Source organism: Trachemys scripta, chromosome 10 (assembly GCF_013100865.1).
Source record: "Trachemys scripta elegans isolate TJP31775 chromosome 10, CAS_Tse_1.0, whole genome shotgun sequence".
Lineage (NCBI taxonomy): Eukaryota > Metazoa > Chordata > Testudines > Emydidae > Trachemys > Trachemys scripta.
This window is the reverse complement of record NC_048307.1, coordinates 62992512-63004248: the sequence shown is the minus strand read 5'-3', so window position 1 is coordinate 63004248 and position 11737 is coordinate 62992512. Positions and strand designations below refer to the sequence as shown.

The following is an 11737-nucleotide window of genomic DNA, read 5'->3' as shown; positions in this document are numbered from 1 at the left end:
CACCTGCAGACTATTAAATGTCACTGCTCGAAATGCAACAGTCTCCACCAACCTGTTTGTATTCTTAGCACCTGATCATCAACAACAACAAAAAATAAAGACGGGGGGAGGTGAATGGGCTCTCTAGGTGTTTTGCAATTACAGGACACTAGAGATGGGTCCAAGTCCAACCCTAAACCCATCCCCCTTGGAAGGAACAAAAGTTTAAAATGCAAACCTGGATTTTGATCCCAATTTTACAGCTGGCTTTATCACTGTAATGGGCTGAACCAAAACCCCAGACTTGAATACCCCTGAATTTTGCAAAGGGGAACTGAACTCTGCCTCCAAATTAAGTGTCTCAGCCCCAACTCTACTTTAAATGGATGCTGATATGGTCTCCTCTGCCTGAACTATAATGTCTGAGTGAGCAAGTCAGCACGCATATGAAAAGGCCAACATGGGTCTGCAGAAGCACTTCTCTCCCTCATACTGACATCAGAGCTGTCCCCACGGACGGTGTAGTAATTTGCATTGGCTTTTTAACCTACTGTAGGAAGGCCTTCCATTTTCTATTGCTCCACTCTTCTGCGGGCACAAAACAGTAATTTTATTCTTGTTTGTTGTTAGACTCCCTTCACAGATGGAATAATGAATTCCACAGGAAATCTAACTGGGTGAAGACTGCTGCAAAATAAATCCATCATATCAAGCCAGTGAGAGGAATTCCTAGGGAAAACATCTCACATGTGAGAGAAAACAGCACCATGACAGATTATAACATAGTAGTTGTTACCCCAGGAGAGAGATCGAGCATGTTGTTCCCTTACTGGTGATCTGTCAAAGAACATGGAGCACCAATACAAATTTGTCTCAAACAAACTTTCTTCGTAGGGCTCCAAAACTGTAAAGTGCATAGCTGCTGGATATAGTATCGCCCTTTGTAAAATGCAGTGGCGAATGGACAATTCTAAGAAATTAAAGGAGGGGTTTTTGTAGGCTGGCATATGCTTTATTCCTACTGCTGATGTCCTGATTCCAAAGTAGTTTTTAAAAGTATATTCCATAGTAAGCCACTGCACTATATCCCAGTTGTGGGGCAATGAGCCATAAAAGTTTGCTGTTCATTTAGTCTTTGAGGACAGGGTGGCAAATCCTTTTTATTTTTGTATTACACTCTTGTGAGAAAGCCAAGTTTGAAACTGCTGGGAATTTGTATAATTTCCAAGGCATGTGGAGATGGGGTGTAAGGAAATGTCACTTGAAAGAGATATTTGGTATCTAGCATCAATTGTGGAATATCCTCTCGATTGTTGAGCATAGCCTGCAAATAGAACAAAGATTTACTGTCAAGAAGATACGAAGTGGTAAAACCCGAAAAGGCTTGCTTTCCCATTATTCTAATGACTTTTTTTTGTCAGTCCCAAAGGGTACAGAAGAGCAGTAACTTTTGTTCTGGTTTGAATTTAAAAGCCAAGTATGAACACGTACCATTGTAAAGAGTGTGTGCAAAATATCGTAACTTGAATGTGTGTGTGAAAATAACGTAAGGCTCTTACCTGGACTTTGCGAACGAACGATGGGGACACTCTTTTCTCAAAATCATCTATAGGAGTGTATGAATTAAGGATCTTTACTATCTGCATAAATGATAAAAGACTTTTAAGAATTGTAACCCATGCCAGAAAAAAGGAACCGTTTGAAAGGAAGAGGCATTAAAATTATGCCCCCATCCATATCTAACCGACTGAGGGCATTGTAAGCAATTGTACTGTAAGGAGGTAGATTATTAACTGGCAAACTAGTGAGTGATTCTGTATGTGATAATTGCCTAGGCTCATCCCCAAACGTATCAGAGAGGAGAAGGGTGAAGTGGGTAGATGGTGGAAATGGCTGAACTGATTAAAGGAAACCCATTAAGGGGGAAAAAAAAGTTTTGGGACAGATAAAGGAAATGATACTGGAGAATAGAGAAGAGGACAGGTCTGGAGCAGGACCCAGACGGAACAGGGCAGATAGGCATCCAAGCCAGAAAAGTAGAAAATACAAACAAAGGAATCCGAGAATCAAACATTACAGCTGGGGAGGCCTGGGTTGGAACATTTGGCAGGAAGGATGCTGCCTATAAAAGTGGGATGCTGATCACCGTCTGCAGCCAGGATTATTTCACACATGAATTATAAGATTCTGCAATTGGTGCTGCCAACAGAAAATGACAGAGTTTATTACCTGTACAGCAGACAGGGATGTACAGTGTTCATATATCTCCTTGGCATCATCGTCTGTGATCTTTTTGACCTGAAGGAGCCAGGCTGCCTGAGAGAGAGGTTCCAAAGTTTCCTTGGCAGAACTGCTCTGCAGATTCTTTTCTTTAAGCCATTCTTCTAAGTAGCTGATATTACATCTGGGTTAAATCAAACACAAGCATAGCAATGTCAGTTTCCCCTCACACACTAGTAATAATAAAGCAATCTGCAAATGAATGTCATTAAAGAAACACTGTCAGTTTAAAATTCATATTAAGCAAAAAATATCTTTCGAAAACACCCCCCCTTAGATTATTAAAACTGACTAATTTAAAAATCTGATTTCCCTTTCATCATTTTATCCTGTTCACACTTCGTATTTCACAAACTTTGGACAATGACAGTTTCTTTGTTGTTTATACAAAGGCCTTAGTCAGTTTCATACATTAGTAGGATGTGGCAGCATTACATGGGATTGTGTTAAATACTGCTATTCCTTTAAAAATACGCGTTCACAGCATCCTCAAGAGAGCTAGGAGATGATAGCAACTTTTGCACATTCCCAGCCTGGACCAGATTCTCATAATTGATGACCTATAGGTGAAAGCCCCTGTCTCCCATTGCCACTTTCCCGGATGATTTAAGGCCTGTAGGCTTTATCTATTGATTTTCTTACAGCTCTGTCTCCAGACTGTCTAATGGGATGTAACTGAACTGTGTATCTTTTGCAATGATTTAGGAGCATATTCTCCTCCTGATCCACATACGGGCAAAAGGAAGAGGAGCCCTCAGCCAATCCCCTGCTGGATTTGCACCTGATTCTGGTCTCATCATTAAGGGTGGGAAGATAATTCAGCAATTCTGCCCATCAGGGAATGTTGTATCTGCTCTCCCCAGTGAAATCCACTATACAGTGCCTGTGTGTGTAAATTAGCATGGCAAGAGCCATAGACGTGTTGCAGGTTAAAGGGGACAATAAATGCTCCAGAATGCTCAGGGGCTTCTGAGTCTCTGCCCCTCCAGACGGTACTGTGTATCCCTCTACTAATGTTACATGTAAAGTACACTTGTGATAAGCACTGTACCATGGAGTATGCTAGGATCAGCAAACGAATTCACAGAAAAGTTAAAATCTACCTTTTCAAACCAGAGGGACAAAAATAATCACCACGGAATGTTCACAGTGTATCCAATGGCACAAGTGATAGAACTACAGTAAGTTAAAAAATCCCCTCTCTCAAAAAACTGCTTGCTGAATCTTGATTGGCTTTACCTTATCTGCATTCCTTTCCTACAAGAGCACATGTCCTTGCGGAGGAAAAGACTATTAAGGGTGACAGCTCCAATCAGAAAGAAAAGCTGCTTCACTGCCTGCTTTAGAAGCTCTGTGTCCAAGCCATTCTGGCACATGGTGCTATAAAAATAGCTGAGCTGTTGCAGGATGGAGGTCATTGTGTAGGTATCGGTGTCGTCTATACTAGAAGAACGTTTACGGAATCCTGTAGGTTTCATGCCAGAAATTCCTTGGAGACTTTCATGTTCAAGCATACCTGGTACTGAAAAGGCAAGAGGAAATCATTTGTAACAGCAACAACATGTAGGGTCCTTTTAATATGGTTATTTGGTTTTGGAACAAATATTTTCAAGCTGTATCGTTGAAAGTTTTTAAACTGCAGTTTCTCATTACTCCAGTAATAAAGGAGGACAGGGGTTTGCATGTGAAAATTGTGTGTGCTTTCAGGCTAGATTTCAAGAACCTCATCTTTATGTGGCAGCTCAGTACGGTAGCCCAAAAGGGAGAAGGGGAACACTGTAGATGAAGGAAGCCATTCCTTGCACCACATCAAACAAGATTAGCATTGTTAGACCTTTTGGGTAGATCTACACTCCTGCTTCTTTTGGCGGTGTCTAGCGTACACTCCTGCATAGCCCCCCAGCATAAGTATAAATAGCAGTACAGCCGGTGAGGCACGGTTTCGATAAGTAGAGTAAAGACACGCTGGAAGGGTGCTGGTATGTATGTGAGTACGTATCTTACATCATCTCGACTTGTCCAAGCTGTGCCCGCCTGTCTATGCTGCTATTTTTAGAAATGTAGTGTCCTGCTGCCGCAGCCCTTCTCTGCAGCCTCCCCTCAGCTAGAGGGGGAAAGACTCTGGCAGGGGGGAGGCAGCGAGGAAAGGCTCTGGCAGTGGGGAGCTGCTGAAGCCTCTCTCTGCTGCCTCCCCTCTGCTAGAGCCTCTCTCTGATGTGTGTAGCTACACGCTGCAGCATGCATGCGGCCTGTTTTTCACTGCAGCAAATAGCTACATGTACTCCACGTGACGACACCAGTGGTGCGTAATGTAGACATAGCCTTAGTGTGAGGTAATTCGGGAAAACTAAAACAAAAACTACTGTCACACTATCATGAATAATTAGAAAAATGCCACTGTAAAATGTCTAGTGAAAACAGCAATACAGAAATGCTTAATAGCTTGCCTTCGGCTTGGCTGGTTAGAAATAGAGGGGGTGGGGTGGGAAAGGACAGGATGGAAGTAGAAGCAGAAACATGTTAGGAAATATTTCCTATCTGAAACCCACCTTTTTAGGAAAATAAAATCAATCAGCCCCCTCCCCCTTCAGACCTGTCACATGTTGCTAAACACTCAATTTATACATCGTCCACGGCTGCCCTAACTAGCCCTTTGTGCTCCGGGGCCATGCCCCACACTGAGAAACACTGCTGCAAGGGGGAAAAAAACATTCAAACTTCTGGTGACTATTCAGTCAATGTATACAGATGTCTAGATATGTACACACATACGTATGTGTGTGTGTGTGTGTATATATGTGCACTAGGGCATAGTTCACCCCTAGTCTTTTGTCTCTGTATAAGATTTATTCAAATACCTTAGAAGCTACTAGTGCATTTATTTTCAATGGTCATTTTCTTCCTTCTTACCTATCATTGGCTGAATGTTATTCTCCATTACAAGAATGAATTGGTGATAGATACGAATGGCCAAGTCACTAAGAATTTGTCTGTATTCTGAAAGATCAAAATGCTTCAAACAGTTCATATTCTGACGTGGAGTATTTTGCTTCATGAATTCCTGAAAGACAGTTGTAAATGTATCAATATGACAATGCTGTTAATGCCATCATTATCAATAGATCTGAACAGTGCTACACATGAACTACATTAGTGAGTTCTGTGTGTATGCATCCAGACTCTCAAAATGGGTCTAAGTTACTGCTGTCTTGAGACGCTGCTACTACCCATGGATTTCATCGACATCAATAGACACATTTTTCTACTTAATGCTCATTCGGTATCTGATCAAAAAACCCAGTGTAGCTAAAGGAAAGACTCACATTAACTTCAGTGGGCTTTGGATAAGGTGCTAGATCATTTACTTGGAAAGCGTCAGATACTTTACAGGAAAATCACTCTCTTGTTTAAACTGTATGAGAGAAAAATTCAAATGTGCCTCTTCAATTTTTTATGGTTTCAAATGCTCTCATTTTGTACTTTGTAATGTAATTACTCTGATATGAATATTAATACGGCAGTGTTTTCAGCCTTCAAAAACAGGGTTAATAATAGGTTCCAACAGCTGACAGACAACATCAGCAGCTCAGGATTTTTAAACCTGACCCAAAGTCCCACATCTGAATTTTGTATCTTTGTAATGAGAAGAAAAATCCAGGATTGAAATGCTTTCAAGCTCGGGGTTTTGAAATGCAAACTCTCGCAAAGTTTGGAATGTTTAGACTTGCATTTGGTTCATTACAGAGATGAATTAAAGCTGCAAACTTGGATCCAAACCCAGAACCATGTTTTGGGTTCAAACACGCCTCCAATTCTGCAGTTAAATTGTGAAAGAATTGCTCTACGTTGCTTTGCCTTTATTTCAGTCAAAGGCCTTTCTGATCAAACTTTGCTATTATCACTATAACCACCAGGGAGAGTATGGCAGCTTGCAGAGTACAAAGAAGTGTTTACAGCTGGGTTGAGTGAAAGGTGTTTTCTCTTTGTAGGGATTCATGAGAATACTGTCTTTTAGTTTCAGACCATATGCGTTTCTATCCCTCATTCATCAAGTATTACTTTGAGTTTGGGGTTTAAAGAACCGAAAACTAGCAGTGAAATTCAGCTTCATCTGGTTTAAGATGAAACTGACTATTTTACTACCATGTGTCTTTGATTTCATTCCGAGTTGTAACTTTATTTATTAATCAAATGGCAACAATGTCTGCCTGAAGCAGTAACAGTTGAGTGAAAGAAAAGGTGAAAGTTATTTTTAAATACAACTAGTTGAGCTCCTGTGGTCCTGTTCAAATTAAACAGAAGATCAAACTAAGCAGCAAATGGATTAAATGGCACTCAAAGTATGTAACCGTTTCTTCCTTCTTGCTTTAACAACTGTTTACTGTTAGTGTTTCAAACATCTTCCTAAGCTCCTTTGGACAAGCTCTATTGGATCACCTCCAAGTCAAAAATCACTAGTACAGAAGGATATAAATTTCAGGCCCTTTTGGTGAGATGGTCCCATCTTATGATCCCTCGCCCCATTTGGTTATAAAATTCAGTGAAATTATGTAAAATGTGAAGTGATGAAATTATTCCTACCTCTTCCCCGCTGTATTGTTTCAAACAGTTAAGAAAATGATATGTATTGGAGAGCCAAAAGGACAAGATCTCAAAATCTTCAGCGTGTTCCTAAACAATGACATGTTGTAAGCCTGTAAGTGCATGTACAAGGAAACCAATAAAATAGTGGAATAAAGCAAAATATGCAAGGAATATTCCTACCTTAATAACTTGTTTGATACCATTAGTGGTTATACTCATGAAAGATTTCAGCATGTCACCATCATTCAGATAATCTGCATATCTCACACACATGAACAGGATGTAAGCTGGGAGGCCCGGAATCATATTTACTACCACTCCACGTGGCTTTAGATCTGAGCAAAGCAGAATCAAAACGGGTGTTCATTACACATTGTAGATACAAAGGTAGTATCACCATCTAGTCTTACTTAAATAGGTAAAAAGCACTGGATTAATTTCTAACCACGCTCTTGATTAACCAGTTTGTGGATGAATTCTCTTTTCCTTTATAATTACTAGAGCTGTTCAGGAAACTGCCATCAGAATGACTTCCCAGTGCCGAATTCGCCATCTGCAAAATGTCAGAAAATCATTCCCAGCACCATGGCTCACCCACTCCTTGGCAGCCCAGGTTTTCTGTCTCCCCGGCAACCCACCAGGTGGGCTGCCTCTAAGCTGAGCTCCCTGCCTCACCCACAGCTCCTGCGGCCAGCTGCTGGGGAGCTGGTGCTCCATAAACTCCCAGCTTCCCACAGTGGGGGAGATGAGGATTGGCAGTGGCCAGGTGGGCTGCAGGGGAGGTGGGTATGCCCGAGGAGCACTGGCTCCCTGGCACACAGTTAGGCAAGGGAGGCAGGGAGATGGCTGGACAGCAGGATGTTTTAGAGAAATTCCATTTCAGTTCTCAAAATGTCCCCTCTCATAGAAAATTTCACATGTCCAACTTTTTGTTCCGAATGAGAATGGATTTTTTCCAGAAGCATGAAATTTTCTGCAGGATAGAAATGTTGGTTCAGGGGAGGTACCCGCAGGCAAGGGCAGAACGCAGAGCCCTCTGTCCCCCCATCTCCCAGGGGCCGCAGGGTCGTGGTGCCAGCTGCTTCCAGGAGCAGCGTGGGGCAAGGGCAGTCAGGGAGCCTGCCCTGGCTCCCATGCGGGCCGCTGCTACCCTGGAGCCGCTCCAGGTAAGTGGCCCCAGGCTGGAGCCCACACCCTGCACCCCACACTCCTGCCCTGAGCCCCCTGCCTGCACCCCAACCCCCGCTGCACCGCACCCCTCCTGCACCCCAACGCCCTGTCCTGAGCCCCCTCCCACCCTCCTCCAGCACCCCAACCCCCTGCCCTGTGCCCCCTCGTATACCCCACACCCCTCCTGTGCCCCAACCCTTTGTCCTGAGCCCCTTCCTGCACACCGCACCCCCTCCCACACCCCGCATCCCAACCCTCTGCCCCGCTCTGCATGCAATTTCCCCACCTAGATGTGGCCCTTTGGCCAAAAAGTTTGCTCACCCCTGTGCTATGCCTAGATATTATGGTGACTGGTGCTAAATAAATACCCTAGATAGATAAGAAGAGCAAACGGATAGAAGACTGGATGAGAGACCAAAGAGGAGAGGTCACACAGGCCTGAGTCATACAGCAAGAACAGTTCAATTGAAACATTCTGTATCCCTGAAGTTTTGAGAGAAGGGGCTTGTGATTTCAGCAGAGGGGTACAGACAACTTCTAGCAAAGTTCTAGAGATAATGACTTACAGACAAGGTAGACCAGGAAGGAAAATTAAACTCAGGTGCTGGAGTACTCGAGATTTGTAGTTTCAGAAGTGAACAAATAAGAAGATAGACAGTAGAGTCAGAGATATGAGACAAATGAGTTTTCACCAGATAAAATACTTCTGTCTTTGAAACACTTTGAATCAAGCAGTAATAGAAAGTAATAGTATGGTGCCCCTAAGAGTACAGTGAGAGAGAAGGGAGATAAAGAGATCAAAGTTAATAATGAGTACAACTGAAATTAAAAAATCTTGGATTTTTTTTTAACATGCTATATCGAATATAATTAAATGTGTCTGTAATTCAAAGTGTAACTGAAGTACCAAGGATGAGATTTTTAATAATTCTTGCTTCATCTTCCTTTCTGTACTCCATCATTCCAATGTACTCCTTGGGCACAGCTGGCACGTGTGTTTCATTGGCTGTCAAAAGTAAATGTACTCTTACTTACAGGCTAATGTAATGTTAACATGTTAAAATAAACTACGAGAAACATGCAGCTCTTACTGCCAGAAACATACTGTAGCTCCTGTTTGCAATAATCATCTCAATTTATGACTCAAGTATTATCGGTCAATTCCTGCTCATATTACTCACATGAGTAGTCTCACTGACTCCTGTGGGATTACCTGCACTAAACAAGTGAGGCTTTGGCTACCCATCCCAATATTAGTCAGGTTTTCAACCTTTAAAACAACAGAGTGAAAACTAATTCTGTAAAAAAAAATAAAAATAAAATAAAAATGTACACACATATACACACATTTATAAAATGGGCTGAAAAACAGGGAAAACATTTATGAAAATTTTGCTAATGCTTTCCCATCTTATGTTGTTGTTGAAAGATTGAATTTAACAACCTTTTGACCCTCTCTCTCTCTCTCACATACCCATATACCCTCTATTACACATTCAAAACTATTTTAAACCGTAAAAAATAAATCCTACCTTTTTCAATAGTCTTGGTAAGATTCTTGATCTGATCCTGCAATTTTTTTATTACTCTGTCTTTCATGTCTAACTCTTCTTCAAGATCCTACAATAATCAAATAAAGATGGAGAGTAACTAGTCAATATACCTCTGCTTCTACCTCCACAGAGGGCAATAAAACTGAGTTCAGGAGCAATGTTGCAAAGGGGTGCATCCTTACTGGCACTGCTGATGAACCAATCAGACAGCACATGCAGAAATCTGCTCAGTAGCTGGTCTGACATAGGTAAATATTTATCTGGCTCGCTAACTTCATTTCCCTTTTAGAATATTTGGTCCCAATTCTGCAAAGACTTATACTTAATTTTCAGATTGTGAGTAGTCCCACTGAATACAAGCTTGATCCCGCAATCCCTCTGTCCTCAAAATCGATGGGAATTCCAAGCAGAGGCCTGAGAAATGGGGTAACATCACTCTCACCTCCTCGTATAATATTTAACTGTACTATGCCTTTAAATCTTTTGCTCGATTGGGCTAGACTGTGACTTGAAGCTAGTACCTTGCAGGTTGGATGGTTTAGGAAGAGTTGCACTTCAATGGGAGATTATGGAGGCAAATAAAATATATCTGAGAGCACAGAGGAAGCACACACAACAATGACATGTGTGCCTTCTTCCTCCTGCTGGCCCTGATCTGGGGCAGCAGGGAATAAAGCCATGGGCACGTCCCTCTCCAGCTGGGATTTCCACTGCTACTGTTGGCTCTACAGTTCCTCATTCTCTGCATGGCAGGAGCACAAGGACAATCTCTGCCTAGGCCAGTATAGAGATGCCAGGGAGAGGGGCTTTTCCACCCTCTCCTTGTGCCGCTGCACCGGGCTGGGAAATGTCTAGCTCTTACTGTGCACTCTGTATTTTTAACTGTGTTTCGGGGATGGATTAAGAGAATTTCATTCCTCACCATGTTTTCCAGAGTAAGATGAAATGCCTCCTGCTTTATCTTGCTCTTTACTTCATTCTCAATTTCATGTTGCTCCTTTAGGTGATTGTTTGCCTCTTGAATTTCTTGGATTGTGACAATCTGCTTCTCTTCTTTTGTGTGTATTTCAGTCTGGTCTTCCAGTGTTCTAGAAATCACAAAAAGTTTGTTCCCTTATTCTTCTTCTCAGAAAGCACAATATTACTTCAAGATGGGTTACATGTTCTGTCTCTCTCAGGCACCTACCGAGCTGACAGCAGGAATTTCCCACCTCACCATTACATCACCCCAATAACGAGTGGTAGTTGCTAAATACAATTCCAGTCCCTATAAGGTTTTAAGTGTCTCTACTCAGCCTATGGCATTAAATCCACATTTCGCAAACAGATTTAAAATAGGGCTGTCAATTAACTGCCGTTAACGCCTGCGATTAACGCACAGCACAATTAATGCATTAATCGCAGCACGGCAGCATCAGCTGCTCTCTAGAGAAACTAGGTCAGGTCAGATCAGACGCAGTAACACAAGCTGCCACCGGAGGGCAGGCAGAAAGAGAAGAGGCTACAGGAAGACTGTAAAAAGCAACAGAGGGTCCTGTGGCACCTTTAAGACTAACAGAAGTATTGGGAGCGTAAGCTTTCGCGGGTAAGAACCTCACTTCTTCAGATGCAAGAGAACCAGAAAGACTGGTTCTCATGCCAGCTCCAGTGGAGAAGTATTTTTTAAAAGTAAAAAACAGGAGAGTGAGGGGTTCACCTGAGCCACCCCTCCCCTTGCAGGGGGCTCCAGCCCCCTCCCCATGCCTCCCGGGGCTGGGGCTGACCCACCTTCCACCCCCCACATCTGGGGCTGAGCCCCCCCTCCCTAGCACCGCACTGCCCACACCGGGATCAGTGCTGCCCACAACACCTCCCAAGCCCCATGTCGCCTGCAGCTGGGGCTGGAACCCCCCCCCTGCCTGAGCTCCATGCCACCTGGGGCTCACATCCCCCCTCCCCGAGCTCAGGGGATGACCCCTCCCCCCCATAGCCCCATTTTGCCTGCAGCTGGGGCTGAGCCCCCACCAAGCCCCATGCCGCTGAGGCTGGGGCTCTCCCCAACCCCAGCCCCATGTCACCCGCAGCTGGGGCTGAACCTCCCCCATCCTGAGCTCCACACTACTCAAAGTGGGGTCTCCCCCACCCAGCCCTGTGCCATCCACAGCTGGGGCTGACCCCCCTCCCCTTGAGCC

General features: G+C 43.4%; 1 protein-coding gene across 5 annotated transcripts in view; it reads right to left on the bottom strand.

The window, feature by feature from the left end:
- Positions 1-518: 518 nt before the first annotated feature.
- Positions 519-11737, bottom strand: part of MYO5C (myosin VC) — a 54269-nt gene continuing 43050 nt past the window's right edge. For 2 of the 5 annotated variants that reach the window (XM_034782895.1, XM_034782898.1), the window contains 10 exons: positions 10489-10654; positions 9546-9633; positions 8921-9019; positions 7024-7178; positions 6841-6930; positions 5170-5320; positions 3499-3781; positions 2209-2383; positions 1539-1619; positions 519-1303 (listed from right to left, as the gene is read on the bottom strand). In XM_034782895.1, coding sequence (XP_034638786.1) covers positions 1151-1303; positions 1539-1619; positions 2209-2383; positions 3499-3781; positions 5170-5320; positions 6841-6930; positions 7024-7178; positions 8921-9019; positions 9546-9633; positions 10489-10654 — 1441 coding nt within the window. In that variant the 3' untranslated portion in view covers positions 519-1150. Of the gene's footprint in view, positions 1304-1538; positions 1620-2208; positions 2384-3498; positions 3782-5169; positions 5321-6840; positions 6931-7023; positions 7179-8579; positions 8775-8920; positions 9020-9545; positions 9634-10488; positions 10655-11737 lie in introns of those variants that run through there. The other 3 variants (XM_034782896.1, XM_034782899.1, XR_004647312.1) reach the window with 3 other exon arrangements.